This window comes from Atractosteus spatula, chromosome 2, assembly GCF_055471065.1.
Source record: "Atractosteus spatula isolate fAtrSpa1 chromosome 2, fAtrSpa1.hap1, whole genome shotgun sequence".
Taxonomy (NCBI): Eukaryota; Metazoa; Chordata; class Actinopteri; order Semionotiformes; family Lepisosteidae; genus Atractosteus; species Atractosteus spatula.
The window spans coordinates 16,736,759-16,759,440 of record NC_142707.1 but is presented as its reverse complement, the minus strand read 5'-3'; the positions used below and the strand labels follow the sequence as shown (position 1 = coordinate 16,759,440).

General features: G+C 34.4%; 1 protein-coding gene across 1 annotated transcript in view; it reads right to left on the bottom strand.

Moving 5' to 3' along the window:
• ush2a (Usher syndrome 2A (autosomal recessive, mild)) overlaps positions 1–22,682 on the bottom strand; it is a 405,544-nt gene that overhangs the window by 330,025 nt on the left and 52,837 nt on the right. The window contains exons 11-13 of the mRNA XM_088939657.1: positions 17,666–17,861; positions 10,739–11,386; positions 4,191–4,374 (exon numbers count right to left, since the gene is read on the bottom strand). Of these exons, the coding sequence (XP_088795783.1) occupies positions 4,191–4,374; positions 10,739–11,386; positions 17,666–17,861 (1,028 nt within the window). The remainder of the gene's footprint in view (positions 1–4,190; positions 4,375–10,738; positions 11,387–17,665; positions 17,862–22,682) is intronic.

The window sequence follows — 22,682 nt, the reverse complement described above, 5'->3', positions numbered from 1 at the left end:
CTATAAAATATTGGGGTTCTCCAGGACCAGGGTTGGAGGCCCCTGTCCAAGATAATACTTTTTGATTTTTCAAAGAAAACATATTCCTGAGATCATCAATAGTTACCATTGGACCTACACTTGGAAAGCTGTCTTTATAGAAAGCCTCCTGAGATAATTTGTAGAGATGGGATCAAATGGAGGTCATACGAGTCTATTATCACAATGAAGATGTTCGAGTAGGTAACTATGTCAGTACTGTATGTATAATCTGCAAAGGAACAGGTAAAGCTTCATTCCATTCTGAAAGCTAAGGAAACACAACTTATCAACTGTGGAGCCTTCTTCTGGCATGAGGCAGAGAGGCAAAGTAGAAGATAATTCATTGGAGAACAAAAGACAGTATACTGTAGATGAGAAGTAGGAGAGCAGTGTGGAAAAGTGCATGAAGCAGGAGAGACTGAGTGTCCTGCTCTCTGCCCCTTCTTACCTAATCTATTTTTTGCTTTCCTATGTCTTATTTATCTGCTACTTGAAAAGAAACATTGGTTCTTTTCCTTACCTTTCAGATGGACTGAACCTTTACCTGTTCATTATTATCACAATGAGCTACTAAATCAGAAGACATGTATTTTAAAAAATGATGAAGTCTCACTGTCTTTTTTCTTAAATATTATACAAGATAAATGAACTTCTATTGCAAAACCATCCAGATTTGTATGGAGTCTAAAGGCAGCTACAAGAATATAGTTATGAAGTGCCAAAGATTTTAAATGAAACTTAAGCTGCTTTTTTTGCACCCACAAAACAGGAGGAATCAAATTCTTTGTGTACCTGATCAAAAGGAACACAAAGGATGGCGCCTGTTTACAGTATAGTGTCCCCGTCACTATACTAGGGCATTAGGACCCACATGGACCGCAGGGTGAGCACCCCCTGCTGGCCCCACTAACACCTTTTCCCAGGAGGTCTCTCATCCAGGTACTGACCAGGCTCACATCTGCTTAGCTTCAGTGGGTTGCCAGTTGTGAGTTGCAGAGTGATATGGCTGCTGGCTGATGAGATGAAAAACTCACTGGACTGCTTCTTCCTAGATTTTAGCATTTCCCATAATGCAAATTCAACTTAAAAAATGATACTATTATTTAATGAAACTGTTATACAATTCGAAGGCTATTCAATTTGGGACCTCATTCTACACTAGGGATTGGGCAATAGAAGAGGCATAGGATTTTGCACATGACTAAAGTTATGTCAGTGTATGGCTTCTCTTTACCATTCAGTAGCAAAGGAGACCAAGACAGCAGTCACCTAGAGTAAGTCAGTAGGTGAGCAGCAGAGCAATATGCTAATCTAAACCATTTAAACACTTAATTTATCTTCATTTTTGCTTCATTTAATAGACCTAATTCTACATTAATACCATTAGAGAGTATTAACAGATAAGAGAAAACATGATGCAAAGAGACATAAAAAAGGCTGGTTCTGTGTGAAAAGAGCTGTACAAATTTTACAAAAAGAGACAAGCAAATTTGGTTAGCTGTTTGGTAATTCTGTCACAAAAGTAAGAGTAATAAAATTAGCACATTTTTATATATAAAATGAAAGAGATATTTAAATACACCTGTATTTGTTATTAGTACTACAGTAGTACTACTACTACTGTACTACTACTGTCGGAGATCATATTTTTAAATTCCAGACCGCTGTCCCAAGAATCTCCAGCTATCGATGTCCATGACCTCCCTTCTTCCCTCTACCCAGACCCCTTAAATGGACCCATTCACAGATACCACTGATATCTCTGACAGCTTTCTCAGTCCTTATGTCAGTTCATGTTCATATTCGCCATGGACTTTACATTAAGTAATATCTGGGGCAAACATTAATCACCTTTCAAATGGTTGGTAAAAGCTAGCACTGCATAATTATCTGCAAAGTTGTTCTCTGAAATAGTTTGTTCTCTTTTTTTAGCTTTAAAACAGGTTTTTGCCTTCAAAATAGCCTTGAGTATTATTAAAAACCGTTTGCAAATCATATATAAAACAACAAATAAGAAAAAATAATCTTTCAGAAGTTCAAAGTGATAGTATACTGTACATGACTTATTTCAGCAGCACATTAATCAAATCAAAAGCCAGTTATAGACTCGAGAGCTTGTATTTTTGTATTACATTAAGGTACAGCACAAACAAGAAAATAAAATAACTTTACTTTTGTTTGTGATGTATTTACCACTCTATATACAGAAAGCAAAGAAATTCTTTATAGATTGTGCCTCCATAATTTTGGTAAAATGTTTCTATCGTTTCTATTTTATGGAAAGATGTGACCATTGAATGAATGAGTTTCATGAGTTACTTGGAATATTCAATGGGTTCTAAGAACTCCTGTTGCAGAGACTTTGGAGAAAGTTCACTAGTGACCTGAGCTCACTTCTTCTGGGTTAATTTGTAAAGGCTGCTAAGCCTTTCTTCCATATAAAAAAATACAGTTAATGTATTTTATTGACTTTAATGGGTACCCATGTATGCACAATCTCTAATAAAGGTCTGCTTAGCTTCAGCGACATTAAGTTATGGGAATGGGAACACTACACACTGCGACTAGTAATAGTAGTAGTAGTAGTAGTAGTAGTAATAATACAAATATGTATAACCAGACAAGCTTCATAGATAAGTTAAAACAGTAAAAAAAACAAAAAAGATTTAGAACCACCTAAATTCACTCAGTAGACAACACAATCATGTATATAATGTAGTAATTGTGTAGGCAGCTTTGTCTGAAAATGGGCTAATTCTAACTCCAGCTCAAGATAAAAATGATCAGATGTGTTGATATCTTAAATCACGATACATTTCTGTGCCTACTTAATGAGCTATTACCATCTCAGTAAATCACTGACCATTTCTCCATTTCTATTATTTTAGAGAATTAATCATCACTTATATCTTATTAAAGTCTGAGGTTATCTGAATTGTTTGTGCAGGAACTTTTTTATGACCACCTACTTTCATATTTGTACAGATCTACTTTCAAACAAGACATAAAATCTGTACCTGTATGTTTTAATCATGTTTTGAAGACAGCAAACAAGGCTGAATGAACTTAGTCTCTTAGATTTAGTTGAAATCAAAAGTTTAACTCTTCCCACAAATTCAGATATCAAAACATCACTTGAAGACATCCTTCACTTTGAAAATAAAAAAATGCCATTTTTATTAGCAATTTAGAATGAACTCTAAATGATTAACTCTGCTATTTGTTTCCCTAGGTTTTCTGCCATCCTAGCTACTCAACTAAAAATAGCTTCTAAACAGATTTTGTAAGGCTGAGTCAGAGAAAATGCCAAAATAAAAAATGAAAAGGGAACATATTTAAACATTTAGATTATCATTGTTACTTTTTAGTTAAATTGGATTGTAATTTGCAAAACAGAGTTACAGAGTTTGTAATTTTGGTAAATGTTCTTGATTCAGGTGTGAAAGATTGTAAAGAGTTTTATTTCTTTATTTAAGACCATATGCTCATGCCAGTGTGCTCCAATACTGTATATCATCAGGCACTTCTAATGCATGATGTATTTACAGCTTAATTGATATCTCCAACAAATCAAGTGCGCCAAGAGCATTAAAATTCTCTGCTTCATTTACAAAGGGGCTCCTTTAATGACTATTTCGACCTTTGCTAGCTGCATTTGAACCTTCAGGCCTGTAACCAGCTAACCATTTCAAAATAAAAGGGATGGGTCTGAATAATGTACGAACGTATTACCATTACAATTTGTTTTCCGAAAAACTTAAAACTCACATACTATTTTTGGGTAAATGTCAAAATATTGAACCTTAACAAATGTTTAGAGTAAAGAGGTACGGAGAACTAAAATATGCTGTCAAATATCTGTTTGCTTTGAAAGACTATGTTTGTGTTTTATTACCACTGGATCGCTGTTTGAATATTTAGTTCTAAAATTTATTTGCAAAAATTTAAAAGGATGAATTTGACTTTAATCCTGGACCTTCTGTTTCCCTGCTTTTCATCTCTTCAGAAAAAAATCCAAACTGGCAACAGCAAAGTGCAAAGTAGCCTGATAATCAGAAGCAGGGATTTTACTTCAGAATTTCAATGGCTACCATGGTATTGAGAACTTGAACTGCCTATTAAAATAAGGAAGAAACTGAAAATCATCCACATCATCTGTGAGCACTTGCCTTCCATTGTCAGGGTTGAAGCCAAAGTACTCATCCAGGCACTGGTCACACCTGCGTCCTGTCACTGAAGGATCTCTACAGACACACTGGCCTGTGGTACCACTGCAGTCCACACCAATGGAGCCTACAGCATGGCAGTTACAAGGCAGGCAACTGGTTGCATTGAGTTGTGAGAGATAAAAGCCTGTTTGGGAAAAAAAGACATACATTTTGAATTTTTAAGTATTTCTGTAATAAAAATAAGGTAAGTTAGGGTTTTCTTAGAATATGCTCAGGCTGATTTGTAATGAAATAGTTTCTCATGCTGTATAAAGGTTTACTTTTTTGTATAGTTTTTTACATACATGTACTGTGTATCCTGTTGTGCAAGCTTGATGAACTCTGCTATTTTTTTCCCTAGGTTTTCTGCCATCCTAGCTACTCAACTAAAAATAGCTTCTGAACAGATTTTGTAAGGCTGAGTCAGAGAAAATGCCAAAATAGTATACATAAATGAGTCCATGTTGCTCTACCATTATATTTTCTGAAATGCCACTGCTTTTAGCAATGAGAGGTTTGTTTCTACATTGCAGCCTGAAAGTTATCATGCGTTTCCATATTCTAGCTGAATTGTAATTTTTGTGGTGTTTCAATATGTCAGCTTAGCAAACCCTAACCTTGCTGAACATGATACAGACATAAGGGCTATCTCAAATGACACAACAAAAGATATGTGTACTCTCAAAGCTTCTGAAAATCATTATGAAGTCATTACCAATTTAAGAAGCATAATAGAGATAAGATACCCACTCTCAATGGAGTAGGCTTAGTCAGTGCCTTATAATTAATGAATTAGAAGAGACACATTTCTCAATGTTCAAAAAATGAAAAAACAGTAATCCAACTGTTGCATTTACTGGGCTTTGTAAGTTTGTAGCAGTTGAATGTAATAGTAAAAAGTAATTAATTAAAAACAATATTATTCACAATTGTTGGTTTTGACATTTTGTTTCTGGTTTGTACTAACTTAATATGAAACGCTTTCTGAACATAGACACAATAACAAAGCGTAGAACAAATAAATATCTGTGAAAAAAGGTATAGGACTTTGAGGATCCAAGCAAATACAAATGATAAACCAATACAAAAAATGAAAGAAGGTATTTTCTGCAAAAGCCTGAACAGACAAGAACCCCCAATATAAAAAAAACAACTGTTTCAGGTCAGTACAATCAAATTAACACTATTTACCACTTGTTGAGAACTGAGAGTGAGATTGAATGGGGGGATGTGGGAGAGATGTGTGAAGGGGTCACCTGGGTGCAAGATTAGGATCTAACCTTCTTGTTTAGGATTAGGATCTGTTAACTCGATTAACCAAAAATAAAGTCAAACAAAAGCACAGCACATTCACATAGTGAAATCCAAACTAAAAAAAATACACCTTATAACTTAAGTGGATGCAAATGTCTTTAAGTATCGACAGTCACAAACTCACTAATGGATTTGAACAGTGAACTCCACAGACATGCTTCATACTAGATGTCTCTATTGTCTATTTTTTTAAGCCTGGTTTTCTGCAGAACAGGAAAGCCTGAATGGTTAGAATAATTAAATCTTAGATTAAGAGCTGAACTGTACTCAGATAAATACTTAATCTTGAATTGGAAAATTCAGAAAGTTATATTTCTTTTAAGGCCATCAAATTTCAAAGGGAGTCAGGGCAGTTTACAGAGGATGGGAGTTATGTGCTAATGCAGAATAGTTTTAGTTAGCATATGAGTCTCAGAATTCTGAGACTTAATCCTGGAAAACACTGATACTTAGAAGATATCCCATTAATTACTGTAAATCATTACAGTAGTCTAACCTTGATTTAATACTTTAAGAGGAATATAATTAACTTCTTATCTTAATTTCTTAATTCCTAAATATATGTATGAAAAAAATCTTTGAACTTTTTGAAAATTAAAATGCTTTTTTATATAAGATAATGGTAAAGATTTTAAAACAACAGAACAGCAACACAAAATCTACAGTGTGACTCTCCTTTACCTTAACCTTAATAATAAAGTTTATTGCCCATTGCTGTGATGTGTATATGAAGGGAAAAAATAAGCTTAGATCACAAGAGTCCATTTCAGACTCCAATATCAATCAGAAACAGCTGTCTTTGAGATGCCTCAGTCAGACACAGATTCCCACAGGCGAAAAGTTTTAAAAAAACACGGCCAAGAGGGGAGAATGGAAACAAAATAACCAATTTTTTTCTCTTAAAGTTTTCAGTTTACTGCTGCTGGACAAACTGTGAAAATTGATCATATCTTATTTTCAGTGTTTAAGTGATTCATTTTAAAAGTTTAATCTTTATGTGTAAAACGCAACTGAGATTTTTTTATGCATTCCAGGAGAGTGTTAGGCTTTTAAATTTGTGCTACTATTTCATTTTGTCAATATGGTTCAGGGAATTTTTTAATATTATTTATATTTAATTAAAGTTGAGAAGGGTCTTTGTGAACTCTGTACATACTTTTTCTGCAGATGCAGCAGTATTTTATAAGGTGGACATTCAGAACTGGTTTGAACTGAAAAGGAAAAATGCTGGACACAAGGGCTACTGTGTAATTCTATTCTGAGTTATACAGGAACACTTGCTATGAAACTAAGTAACCAATTGTGTTAAAATAAGTTATCTAGGAAAATAAGGAAGAGGAAGATGAGGGTGATCCTAGAATGCTGCATATCTGATAAGCAAAGGGAAGTGTGAAAGATAACAGAAAAATATTTAAGGACTGTTCTAGTTTAATTGCTTTGAGAAAAATACATTGAGCATCCCTGTGTGTTACCTGGGATTTTAACAAGAAACTGATCTTTATTTCTGATGTGACTTCACAACAGGCATAACCATATACAATATATTTAAACTATTGGATTTGTTTTTTACTGTGATGTTGAAGCAAGTGTTCTGCCTCCATTGTTGCTATTTTATAATGTTCACATAAAGATTTGTTGAGTATCTACATTGCGTACACAATCCAAAGGTATTACAGTAAGTAGACTCTGGAATGTTGTTTTTTTTGGTTGCAAAGTCATCACTTTATCAGTTATGTCAGCTGATTTATGTTGCAAAGAATGCAATATAAAAAATCCAAATAAACAATACATTTGAATATTCACAGCTTTTAGTACCACACATTGAAGAAGTAAGGATAAATATTATGCTGGACATCACCATTAAGAGATGTACTGTACATTTTTAAATGATGAATTCCAACTGAGGATGACTGATTAGATTGATGATGGGTGTTTTGATTGTTTTTACACTTTAGTTATCTACTGAGAATAATCTGAAGTTAGCAAATTTATGGACATAAAACACTTATTTTAGGCAATCCAGGCTGACTTCAAAGATGCCTTACTTTGTTGGAGTTTTTACTTACAGTAAATAAAAGGATCATGATTACTAAACTCCATTAAGTCCTAGTACAAAGCAACAGCTGGTGCTTTTGAATGAGGGAACAGGTGTGCCAGCAAAATGACCCCAGTCATCCACTGCCAGCTCACATCAAAATGCAGCTAGCTGGGTTAAGATTGGAAACTGGCCCTGTGAGAACAGACATTCTCGGAATGTGAGCCTACCAGGTGTTGGTGGTGGTGGTCCTTGGGTCATTCACCCTTGTCCGTCAGGTGACAAAGTTTTCTAGAGGTTTAGCGGAGTCAGAGCTTACTGCCAGCCTGATAGGCAAGCTGGCAGGAGATTATAGAAGGACAGTTGGCAGCTGAGCCAGACTACTGACTTAGCAAAAGCAAGGTGCCAAATGTACATTGCTTTAAGTGACAACTTAAAAACATGAAAAAAAAACTCAAAAACTAAAAAAAGAAAATAATATTTTTCAAATGAGCTTTGCAAATATTCTGGTTGTTAAAACGAATGAATGATAAACCAGAAAAGTAAAATTGCTCACATACAATATATAAACTTTATTAATATACTGCTGACAACATTTAGGACACTGTTTAGGACTGTGATTTATGTATAAAGAAAGGCTTTTTATGCTTTACCTGGAAAATGTATCTATATGAAACAAAAACAAATACTAACACTAAGGGTAATCTAGGTCTAGAGCTGAATTAACAGGGTCGGACATGTTTCAACTAATGTGTGAATAACATCCATCCATTTTTTAATTGCTTTATACATATATACATAGGGTCATGGGGTAAACAAAGCCTGTCCGGGCAAGCAATGGGTGCAAGGCAGAATATGTTCGAAACATGAAATAATTATATTTTTATTACTTGAGGTCTCCTGCTGTTGAAGATACACACACTGTCTATTGAAACAGGTTGAAGGTGTTTTCAGGCAGCATTTTGTCATCATCCTAGCTAGAATGGCATTCAATATATTTTAAGGTTGTCCATTTTATTCACAATACAATCAACCTGCTGTTTGTTAAAACTGAGATCTCAATGTCAAATAAATTAGATCTCACCTCAAAACAAGGTAAAAAACAGGTAAAACCTGTGGTATGGGAAGTCTAATGATGGTAATTTTGATCCATTCTATTGTATGAATTTGGCAATATATTACACATTTAATTAACAAAAAAAACTAAGCCTACAGGTGCTTCACTAATTTTAATGAAATTAAAACTATGTGGATTTCACCCTTCCATCTCTAGTTTGTAGCATCCAAAATCAGACCTCATGATTCATTGTCTTGCACCTTACTTTGGGTATTTTGGGCATACTGAGTGTAACATTAATGTTTAACAAGTGGTGCTTTATTTTACCTTTCAACTTATACTGTATAATAGGTGAAATGCATAAGAACCAGCATTCATATTGTAGAGTATAAACACAAATATTTTCTTTCACTGAAGAATGGGGCAATTTAACATGACTGATGTTATCAACACCTTCTCTCAAACCACACATGAAAGCCAGCAAAATACTTGTGACAGAAAATGTAAAGGAGGACCTATGAAAAAGTACACATCCGAATAATGCAAGACAGCCATTACGAACCAGCAACTAAGGAAACAGAAAACCAGTTTGAGAAATCACTGACCCAAATGAATTAATTAAAAAATAGGTAGGCAATAGTGTACAAGACCAGAGAGGAATTTAGCTTAAAAAAACAGAGTTAACACTTATAACTGAATGACAGTATCATGAGATCTTTATTGACCATAATTAATCTTAACCTCAGTTTAACATCTTATTCAAATGGCTGAACCTCTCAAACCACAGTGTTCCTTGGCACCATACTGGGGCACTGGTTTGGGTCAAGTGGCAACAGAAGCAAACCTAGTACTACTGACTAGGCCCAAGCTTACTTAGCTTCTGAAATTTGACAAGATCAGGACAGATAATATAAGCATCATTTTGACCTTTACAATCTACAGTATTGCTCTGAATATTTAACTCATATGCACTTCATTGTTTTCATTCCACCATGGACTCTTAAAAAACTTCCTAATGCCTTGGATTTGAATCAAATGTTCACTTAATTGGTATTTATTTCCATTTTTTCCAGATGCTTCCCATTGAGGATTGTAAGATACCTACTGTATAAAAAACTGGTATACTATGGCTCTCCAGTACTAGGAGTAAATATGATTGTAATATTCCTTTCCTTCATTACATAGCCAAAGCAGCAATGTGGCGCAGTGACTTCTAGACTCCCAGCTACAAGGCTGGTGGTTCAAATACCAGATAGATCACTATTGCATCCTTGAGCAACATACTTAAAGTAATAAAAACCTCATCCTAATAAACGTCTAGCAAAGCATTGAAGAGAATTGTATAAGATGTTTCTGCAAAAACAAAGTGTGTTTACACCAATACCTCTTACATGAGTAATTTAGGGATGGGGTCAACAAGACTTGGATGGCATTATATTATATGTTACTGTATATATATATGTTATACATTTATATTTATGTCACTCTATTAATAATTTAGAAATATATCTCTTAAAGTGTTCAGTCATTTCATTTGTAACCCCTAATTTAAACTGTTACCTTTAGTAGCATAACATTATAATAAAAATGCCAGAGCCTCTATAATTTCTTACTGTATGAAAGTTTACTACATTAGAGTTTGAGTAAAGCACAGTTTACAGTTTACATGTGGTAAAACCACTGGCGAGCACAGCTAAAATAATAAATTTAATTTGCATAATGAAATAAAGACATGTGCAAATATGTGCCAACAGCCCCTCTGTCAGATCACAATGTGAAATTGCTTGAATAAAGGGGGGAAATTAGGTTGGCCAGATCAGAATGTACCAGCAGAATTCAGCCAGGACATGGGGGACAATACATTAACCTACTCTTAATCACAGTGTCATGGGATCTTTCAATGACTACTACTTAGACAGTCAGGACCTTAGTTTAATGTCTTATCCAAAAGACCTCCTCAGCTCTTTGTCCTACATATGGGAAATAAAATATCAAAACTACCATGAACATTTACTATGCTACCTTATCTGTCTTAAATTTCTCTAAAAACATTGTATACAAAATATTATCCACACAAATAGACATTGAATTGTGTGTACTTACCTGACTTACAGGCATTACAGTTTCTACCTTGTCGAGTGGGCAGGCACACACATTGTCCACTTACTGGGTCGCACACTGTCCTGGCCACAGTCCCCATGGGTTCACACTCACACTGTTGACAGCCAGCATCTTGGTTGGCAGCAGTGAGATTATAGGAGTGTGGAGCACACTGGGTGCACCTCAGGCCTTGGACGCTTGTTTTACACGGACACTGGCCAATTAACTTGTCACAAACAGAAGACCCATTAACTGTCCCGTTTGTATCACAGTCACAAGGTAAACAACCTAAAGAACCACCCTGATGCAAGCTATGGTAGCCATCCAGGCAGGTATCACACTGCCGTCCCACCACTTGGGGTCTACAGACACACTGGCCTGTCTGGGGATTGCAAGTGGTACCAGGAACAGTCCCAAATGGATTACAGTTGCATGGCAAGCAGGTTCCAGTAGTGTTCAATCCATAGAAGTTCTCGGTGCAGGTGTCACACTGCAGCCCACTGACTCTGGATTTGCATTCACACTGGCCACTGAATGGGTTGCAAAATTGGTGAAGGGAGCTGTTTCTGTTACAGCTACATGGTTCACATCCATCATGATTTGCAGCACTCAGGAATTTAAAGCCATATTTGCAGCGATCACAGAAAAGACCTACAAAAAAGGGAACAATATAAATGAAAAGGAGAAGTTAGGTGATGCTATTTATTCTCTAATAGAAATTTACACTTGGAATCTCAGATGATCACCCTTCTGCTTTAAACGTCTTTGGACTGAGCTACACCATTTGGCATCTTGTAAAAATAAAAGCAGATGAATGATATTAGATACCATGATAAACACTTTACACAGTTCTAAAAAAAAACATCAGTTGTAGAAGCTAGAACCATTGAATATAGATACAATTTTAGGTTTCATAACACATTTTTTTCCCATTATCACACAGACCCTCAGATCCACAGATTAATACTTAACTAAGGATTTAATTGTTACAGTACAATACCTTACATTTTTATATACTGTATATAATTATAATAGTTTCTGTAAATAGATTTTATGAAAGCAGAGTAAGATTACTGAAATAATGTTACTGTAAGAACATTACTTGAACTGCAGGATCGTATTACACAATAATCACCACTGAAGTACAATATACGATAGGATGTTCACAGTAGCTGTTCTGGATCAGCTCTATATACAGTATAGTGGATAAGGTGAGGACTTATCTAGCTTATTAAACTAGGATGAACAAGCAGACAAAACTGCATGAATTTGAGTTTCAGAGCATAGGATAGCATTCGTTGTTAATGGGGCTTTGGTTTTTTCACTGCAATTTACTATATGGATTTACACACTGTTCTGACCACTCACTGTAACTATTTTTTAACATACTCTACAATGCAAACTCAAATAAGGAAAAACACTGTCCTAGCTCTTATAATTCATGTATGGACAGTGCTGCCTTTCTTAAACCAATGTTTTTACAGATAACTCCTTTCTGAACAGCATTGATTCTACCACCATGCAGCCCACCCTCCATTAGATCAGGATACTTATAAAGAATCAGATAGCAGAAAACAACTAATTTTAGTAGTAATTTTAGTAGTAATGGTATTACTCTTAGCATTAGAAGTCATAGTAGTGATAGTATCTTTTTATCTTCAGTAAGCTAACAGTTCTATTAATGTTATATTTAATACTGCAGTACTTTTTACAACATAATTTGAGGGCAATCCTGAAGAGACTAGGCATAAGTAAAAAATCCCAAGAGCAAAAGAGAAACTTGTTTATTATGTCATTGAACATATCACTTGCGCTATGTCAATGATTTTCTACAGTGCCAATTTAATAAAAACATCAAATTGCTTGCACAATGTGTGGGTCATGTCAGATAAGTTGTAGAGAAGTCTAAGAGGAGATCTCAAACAAGTATTCACAATCCTCAATGGTATTCCCAAAGTGAACACAGTGGGCTTTGTCAGAATAAAAAGTGAATCACAAACCAGGGAACCCAAATGGAAACTACAGTACATGAAAATGCATTTAAAACAGAGAACGGGAAGCACTTATTTACCCAGTGGGTTGTGTGAGAATTGAAGAAGATAACCTTCAATGTTGTTGAAGCTGATACCCTGGCTTTTTTTTTTGATGAGATTGTTGAATCAATTAGGTACCGACTACCACATAAGCTAGAGATGGGCCGAATACAAGAATTTCCAACCTGTTATTGGCATACAGTAGATTATATCTTTGTATTATCTACCAAATGGGCTGAATAGTCTCGTATTGTTTGAAGGCCAGAAAGGCAGAATTACCTTGAATGCCTTGAATTTCTTTGTACAAAAGACCAGGCATCTGTCTTCTCTTGAAAGACCTGTCCTCATTGGACAGATGAAACAGAAGTCTGTCTTGGAGAATCTTGATGTATCATCAAAAAGTGAATTTTCATGCAAACTGCCATTTTTGACCATTAACATACCCAAATCTCTCTTGATTCACAGTAAAAACAGCCAGGGCATCACAGCTACAATATGCCGTGATTTGAATATATTATTGCAAATGAGTTCCATTGTCTCACAAGCAGAGTAACCACACCCTGTAAAGGCAAACCACTAAGCCACTCTCACAGATACATATTCTGGGACATAAACACACTGAATTGTATCCACACAGCCTATACACAGTATATACTGTAAACCTTACATTAGTCAAATGGCAGCACTATTGTATGGTTCCAGGAAAAAATGTGGTCTTCCTAAATCTGGTGGTCTATTTAATTGAGATTGCTGCTGTCAAGCTTATGTACAGTAAATACAGTAAGAGGTATCTGTTTTGTCTGTATGAACAACAGAAACAACAGTGACTTCTATTAAGTACAATATACACCTAAATAATCAAATAAGTAAAATATAAAGCAAGAAAAAGAGAAAAAAACTGCAAATTTCAACATTAGGCAAGGTCCTTTTACATTGATGGATGACTAACCTCAGGCATAACATTTAATTTCCCTAAGAAAAATAAATAAATTAAATAGTACATGAAAGGCGGCAAAATGTAAAAATAACTGTGAGGTTGAAAAGAATTACAGCTCATTTTAAACTATTAAAACAGGTCTACATGGATTCATATCATATCAAGTTTTAAAAATATGCATAGTACTTATTTGAATATGCCATACATATTCCTGACAGGTAATCTATTCCTAATGTTACTGAGCAAAGCCTAGAGGGCATCACATTTAACGTTAACAAGTACAGAGAACTTAGTGCATTTGGCATTTACAGCACATTCCTCCTCTTTTTTATTCAATTTCAAAGGCCTTATTTTATGAATTTACAGATATTTCTATACAGCATACTTTTTTGCCAGCATCATTTGAAATTTCATAAAACAATGTTTTAACTTGTAGAATTAATTATTGCTATTTACCTACAGCTCCAATCCACACCTTTTTCATGTGCAAACATATATTTCTTATTTTTAAAAGGGGTAAACAAATTCAAATACATTTATTACTTCAAGCATGCTAAAAGGCAAGAGGAAAATAAATAAATTGCAACCAATGTGTCTGGTGACATAGGTGCTGTGAGGTACTGAGCCTTCCTGTATACTTAATCATGACATCCAGCGCCACATTGCCATTTTAATAATGCTCACAATTTCCCTTGTTTTTTACGTAATTGAGTGGCAATTGAGTTTTTTTGCAAGTGGGTGGCAAGAGCTGGTGTATGTGTAAAATCCAGGTTTATCCCTCCATCCAACAGAATGTTTATTTAATGTACTAGAAATAGTCCAGAAGCAAGGGTTTACCATCTCCCTAATTACTGTATGAATTCCAAAGCATCCTTTTTATAATTTGTATGTCTTTTCACCAAGGATCGGTGTTATCAATTATTTTCTCACCACATTCCCTTTAAAACATTTTTGCAACATTTTTATTTAGAGAATTTCATTCTTAATAATTTATGCCAACGAGTATCACTTAAATGGATATAAACCTATTAAAAGATATTGAAAACAGTTTAAATGTTTTTTTTAAACCTGAGGTTCAGAGTCAACAACAACACCAAATAAGGTTGTAACAATCTGAATTAAATTGTCTCTGCAATTCACAGTAAGTGAAATAGGTAGGCTTATCTTAATAGTAGAAGTACTTATTATATTACACTTATAATATAAATTATTACAGGGGTGATCAACCCTTGTCCTGGATAACCACAGGTCCAGTAGGTCTTATACGTCACCCTTAAATCTTCAATTTGTAAAGATTTGGAGTACATGAGTTACATCCTAGTGAATTACAGAAAATGATCTGATTCAGTCAGGAATGTGGTTCTTGACAGCTTCTGCATTAATTTCAAATGATCTCCAAACTACTCAATTGAAGAAATTACCTAGCCCAATTGTCTAAACAAAACTTTCTCAAGTGTTTAGAAATTCATTATTTAAAAACTGGCCCATAAAATCTGCTGGGTTTTGACTCCCCAACAACATGGGAGACCACCCCTGCATCGTTACATACTGTAGGTATCTCATCAAAAGCAGGTAAAAGCATCACAAGATGTTTTAAAGTGTAATTTGACAATATTTCTAATGAAACAGTCTATTTCTTACAGCTGCACCAATATAAATTACAAAAAATTTTAATCTTTCTCCAAATCAGTAATCAAATTTACCATGATTTCAGCCATATATGATAAAAAAATACTTTATAAGAAGGCATATACAGTATATTTAGTTTAAAAATATGTCAGTGCATAAATGATGTACTGTAACTGATTAGAGACAGATAGATAAATGGGCTCTATAAATCTATTTTCTACAGATACAGTTTTTTGTTATTCAACACACTTCATTGCATTTATAAATCAAATTAATTCTGGAGATATACAATTTTATTTTCATGATATATATATATATGTTTGTTTTGAATGCTTTTTCGTATGAAATACTACATACTTAACTACAATATGTGATAATAGTCATCAGTTGAGTGTGATAATTTAGCCATTTTAGCAGAGAAATGCTAATATCAGTACAGTTTCAGAAATGTTTCCACAAATTCTCCAAAAAAACCTCATTCACACAGCACATTTATGTTGTTACAGAGGTATTATCGACCATCTATAAAGACAGAGGTATCACAAATTATGTGATGTCTTTGTTAAGGCATCTGTTCCTGATTGCATAAGCAGGTAGGGCAATAATTTTGTTTTCATCATGAGTTTGCATTATTTGCAAAGAAGGCATATAAAGAAAAAAAGGTAAGCACAGTTCAAACAACAGCAAAGAAAGGAAGTAGAGTGGTAAATGTTTTCTGTATCTGCAGGTTTCACGTCTAAAAACTGATTGGATAAAATACTGTCAACACATATAATGTATTTTGAAACCAGCTCTCCCAGGATTTCCATATGCCAAATGGAGAAAGCATTTTAGAATAGAAAGAGTGCTAATATGGGAAATCCTGCTAGTATGGGAAAAAACATTGATATTATTAATAAAATATACAGTACAGTATGTGTGCAAGCAATAGCAATGAGAGAAAAAAAATCAAATGTGTTTGAAATCTTACAGTACATACGTATACTTTATAGCTAATTATCTTCCTCAAACATCAGACCACAGATTATTATGTGGTTTTTAGCAAAATGTTAGAGACACTTGTGGAAGGATACAGATTTTTCTAAATGTGCAAAAGGCTTAACAATAATATATGCTGGTATTGATTTATCCTTTGATATTCTTATCCTTATCTATCCTTAAAGTGACTCCCACCCACTCATGATCAAGGACAGATAAAAAAGGAATTGATTTAAAGATTGTTTCCATGAATATATGATCTAATGAAAATCATTCAACCAATTTTTTCTAAACTGTAAAATTCTAACTGTAAGTTTAGACTTATTTTGGAAGATATTGAAACTTAGGACATCTTAGTTACTAAAGCATTGCATTATTAAAGAAAGTGAAAGTATCTGTAATCTGGGTCAGCGGTGTTAATGGTGTTTACTATCAAATCATATGTAAATGAAAATGTATAAGTGTATGTATCCATATGTATGGACTGGGACATAGGCTTCGCAACAATGCAGTTCTCACTTTATCAGTAATGTTCCCTGTATAATATTCCCATATATCAAAATTTCAAAGTGCATTATGTACACAGTGTATTTTGGGCACTTGATAAATTTTGTCCTTATGAAGCTGCTGTTCCCCTCAAACATGCTGGAGGTAATAAATTGCTATAATCAAATCTAATTTCTGAAAAATACCTGTGGGAGCAACAAACAAAAAAGCGAGTCTTGTAAAAAGCATGATAAATAACAGAGAAAGGGGTAGTTTATTATAATCAACTTGGCATTGAATTACAAAATTAAAATTATGTGGCCCTTGATAACCAGACTTAGCAATATACATGATCTTCGGAGTACCATTCGTTTGCATTTCATAAGAAACAGTTCAAAGGCGTATAAAAAAATTGGAACAGATTTATCACAAAGGACCTCAGAAGCATGGAAAACCTCTGAAAAAATCCATTTGGCTGAGCCTAGTAATAAAATTAATATAAAACAGACAGATTCGCCAGGAAGGCTTTAGGTAGTGAACAATTTAATCATGTTTTTCCGTACTACAGATCTTTGGCAATGTAATTTTTGTTCATATCTTTTAAAAAGTATTGCAATGTGTAAATTAATCAAATCATTTAGTCATAGAACACATTTAAAAAAATAAAATTTAAAGTGATATATATATACAGTATAACCTAGCTACTTATTATACTGTGTTCAATAGTCAACCACTGAAATGTAACACCTCTAAAATACAGAAAGCTTGCACTAAAATGTCGTAAATTGCATCTTTTTAGGCATTTATTGTATCTTTATCTCTGTTGTGCCAAGCCAGACAAAAAAAGCAGCCTTGCTTGTTACGTACCAATTACATTTGCCTTGCACTGGCATTGACCTGAATTTTGGTGACAGGTAATATCTCCTTTGACAGTCCCAGAGGTATTGCAGTTACAAGGGCTGCAGCCATCAGGGTCCAAGGATTGTAGATTATAGAATCCATGCTGGCACTGATTGCATTCTCTGCCAGACACATGTCGCTTACACTTACACTGCCCTCCAATCTAGAAAGAAAAAAAAAATTGCAAGATCAATTAGTGAAACTATGTATTGTAAAAAAAGATAAAGGTTTTATTCTATATCAGTGCAATCTGGATCATTTTAAGAGCATAAAGCACATTTTAATAACTATATCATTACACTCTGTAATGTGTAACTCATTGGAAATCAGGTGCTCTCACATTCAGAATATTACAGCTTACATGCACCTTCTAAAGGTACTATCTGCTTAACGTCAACCTGTAGTTGCAGAAGATGGACAAAGCATGGGTGCTTTCATTACATCATGGTTTGCTGAAAGGGGGTTTTGTAGTAGTTGCAAGTGAATTCAGACCTAACAACCTAGAAGATATTATGAAAACAGACAGAGAGAGAGGGAGCCCTAAACCAATTTAAACAACAACTGCCAAAATGGAATAAAAAGAATGAAAATTACAGGCAGATGTACAGGAGGAAGGTGAGATCCTAACTTTACACACTTCTTCTTGCCTATACATATAAATCTTGCACCAAGGATTTCCTGTCATGCGTCTCTCTCGTGTTCGTCCCTTCCACCCCATGTAACCCTTGCAACCACTCCCTAGTCGCTTCACAACAGGGGTGTTGGCAGCCTGAACCTCATGGCTGGGCTACCAGTCCCTCAGCTAGGAGAATTATATCATATACACTAATACAATACTTTTTTAAGTTGGGTTTACTATGGTAATATGTGCTCTGCTGCTAACATAAGTAGTTATCACCAGTGTACTATCGTTCTACAAATTTTATCATAGTACATCACATTTGCATTTGATGAAAATAGCTCAGAATGCAGAAAATGATTATGATATACGCTATTATTTTACTCTGGATTTAGAAAATTACTATGAAATAGTGAATAGACAAGACTTATTTAAGTAGAATGATCATGGCGTTACCTACAGTACATTACAATTCTAAGATTTACTGTGGCACTGTAGTTCTGTCTATTTCATAATATATCATGGCCAAATCATGGATAAACAGTGTTGTAATACAGTTTCTGAAAGGACACATTATTTGTGAAATCCTTCCATTTTCTAACTGCTTCTTCCAATTCAGGGTCACAGGGGAGCCAGAGCCTATCCATATATTTAATAGATCAAAATATACTAAATGGAATGTTAATGCTAAATAGAAAGTCAGTACAAAAAATAAGTTACATTCAGTAAATATGAGCCTTCAAGTGTTTATATTGATTTTGAGAAACATCTCATTAGGAAGATTGTGTTTAATCAATCTATTGGAGAATACAGCCCCTATGATGAATAAAAGCATAGCCTTTGACATTTGTCTATATTCCCAGAAGGAAAAGGGACACATGAAAAGTTAGTTGTTAAACTTGAATCAATCAGGACTAGTATATGCATTTGGTCAAAATACAGTTAATAAAACAGGGAACCTGTAAAAAGAGGATTTAAAAATAAACACAGAGATTATTAGCATAAGTATCATAACTGGAAATGCAGTTGTGTAACAAAACATTATATAGAACATAACTAACATTGATATGATCTAAAGCATTTACCATATCCATGTACTGTAGCCAAGATAACTTGAAACAGTACTGTTAAGGATTCTGGCCATTCTAACCCTAGCATGAACAGAAATTAGGAAAGCATGGTGGTTTCCATTTTTGTGCCCTTTATTATTTTACTGTGAAGCTTTTGAATATATGTCTACCAGCTTTGAATGGAACGCTGCATTTTTAACCCTCTTTTTTAATTTCCACAATTTTCTTCTTTGAAAACTTGCACAAGCTGTGTCAAGGCCCACTGTTTCTACAGTTTTTTGTCAGTCTACCTGTCTTAACATATGTTAAATAACTGTAATTAAATTTCTACATTCTATATCATAGCAGTTTCTTTTAAAATAGAAAGGAGATGTTTTCAACATAGATCCATCTAGATCTCTTTTACTTAAGGAAGCAGCTGAATGCAACATCTTTAAAATATGAGATTGCCTTGTGTTCAAGTTATAAAAACAAAGGAAGAAAAATTTATGCATTGGAGAGGCTTTGTTATAACCCCGCACAATAACCTTGTTAATAAATGAATTGGAATGCTTTTTGACTGTGCATCTTCATCACTAAGAAGACTTATTCAAGCACTAAAGCAAAAGGCAATTCAATCTGACTGTGATTAATAGGTTTCTGTTATGTTCTAATTAAGAACCCCCATCACATCAAAACTTGTTATAACACAGATAAACAAAAACTGAGTCTTACTAATTACACACAGTAACACAGCCACTGTGAAATCCAGTTCATAATTCGAAAATGTCACAGTCTGGATATGAACTATAGGCTATAGGACTCACTCTGATTTCCACACAGAGGTTTTTATCAGCTCAGGCACTCTTGTGCATCCCTCATAAAAAAAACATTTTTATCAAACATTTTCATCAAACGCGGTGGGTGAAAAAATAGACTGCAGTTTTTTTCTACAAGAAAATTTAAACAGAATTGCAGCAACATGCTACATTAATCACTACATTTTAACAGAGAAACTAAGTATAATCTTTATTATATTGACAGTATACACTGAAGTACAGATGCAGCCATTGAAAATGAGCTGGGTACGCTTTGGTACAACGCGGTGGGCGTGTTGCATCAAAACACGTCATATCGCGTATTTTGCGTCATACCGCATTTTATCGTATGCAAATTAGACTATGTTAATAGCATCCAGAATCCCCTTGTAAAACTGCCAGGTGGAGCTAATAAAGCTTAACCTGTCACGTACAGCATTTGAGTTGTCACCAGAAAACACCTGGTTTTGAATCCCCATCACTGCTGAGGGACAATCTTTATTCAATTAAGAATTTAAGTTGAATACTCTTTAGACTTTTAAATTTAAACTTTGTATTACAGCATGTTAATCATTATACATTAAAAAGTTGGTATATTTTATGAAAGCAAGATTGCTCAGTTGGACAAAAGTACACAACTTACCACCTTTATCATAAATATTTTAATTATGTAGAAATATTTTATGCATCAAAGTCTTTACCAAATATATTACAGTACTAATAGTATTAATAATGAATTACCTTGGACAAGCTGTAAACTCAAAGTATTACCCTGGTCCACATTCTTTGTAACCATCTTTTTAAACAAAAATACTTTATTTTTTCATTAACAAAAAGTAACACCACAGCATTTCTTTGATCTGATCACGCATTCGTTTCCAATCATACAAAGTAAGTCTTGAGAATCTCCGATAAGGGAGTAAGGGAGCACACACAGGGGTGCGAAACCAGGGAACTATTTACACGAAAACGGGCGATCTCCCCAGACTGTACGCCCGTTTCACAGTGAGTCAGCTGCACTGGTCAGAGGCTTTCCTAATCCCCATCCTGACCACCAGCACTCCTGTCCTGCCCCTCACCGCGCACCCTAGCTGGGTGCTCTTCAGCCGCAGCGCCGGGTGAATGCGCTACATTAATGTAGGTCTTTTGGGCTCATGTGGGTTTGCACCCTACACCCTGCGGTACCGCTGCGTACATACAGTACGAACATGTTGTGAAATTTAGAAATATAAAAAATGTCAATATAGTGTCCATAATATTTGCAATTTTAGTTTTTCAAAGAAATGTTTATTTGTTAAAAGAAAACTCATGGCAATAGCTGGATTTGAACACCCAACCTCAGCCTTATAAGTTAGTCATTTAAGCCATCACGCCACAGACGCAGTCATCCACTAAATAGTGAAACAGAAGTACACATTTGTGCAATAGTACATGAATATAATTATATCGTTATTAATTTTTTTAGATACACGATTCCATATTATATTTCCTATTAATCAAATTCTAAAAGTATACTTTTGTTTACTCTGATAACGAGCGTATTCTCAGAAAAGGTTAAAACAATCACTTTTCACAAAGTATATAAACGTACAGTAATATGGTCAGAAGGAGCACGTAAAAATGTTTCTGAAATAACCACATGTAAGACTTTGATGCTTAAAATGTTTAGGGAGAAATGGAATACTGGTGTGTATTTTTGAACTACCAAGACCAGCAATATACAGTTTACATAATGTTTATGTTCCTAAATTAATATCATTTATGATAATCAGACGCGCTATTTTTATGCTCAGCTACTAAAATTTCCCTTTGTTGTAAAATTCCATATAAATATTCAATACTAAGCGGATTAAAATGTGCATAGTAAAGAGATTAAATGATTAAATCTTTTCACTACCAACCAATGCACCACGAGTGCCTCTGTCGGTCATTTTGGCCAACCAATCACGTACCGCGGTACGCTGCGGTGGCTTGTGGGTAGTTGCATGTGGTACAGGTTTGTACCGTGAAGTTTGAATGGCTGCATCTGTATATATTATATACAAGTAAACAGAATACTGTATATTATAAACTTAATCATATAAAATATTTACACGTACTGTATATATTTACTCTAGAATGTGAAAAATGAGCATCAGGAAATCTAATATTTTACTATCCCATTTGATAGCATTCACATCATAGCCATTTGGTAAAGGTGTGAAGTGAGTTAAGCTTGTCTTTCTGTTACAAACAGTGTAATATTGTCTTCTCATAGCATTTAAGCAAAATAGCAATATAGCTTCTTTCCCAAAAAGCAAATGGGCTTAAATAATAAGGACAAGGCATTCTTATTATGTGCCTAATATTAATTAAAATTTTTCAGCAACAACTACTGTGAAATACTAATGAATTATTTTGTTTCTAAACTACTTTTCATTGGTAAACTTACATAAAATTAAGCCAAATGATATTTATAACCACAATGAAAACATGGTTTATGAACCCATTAAATGACA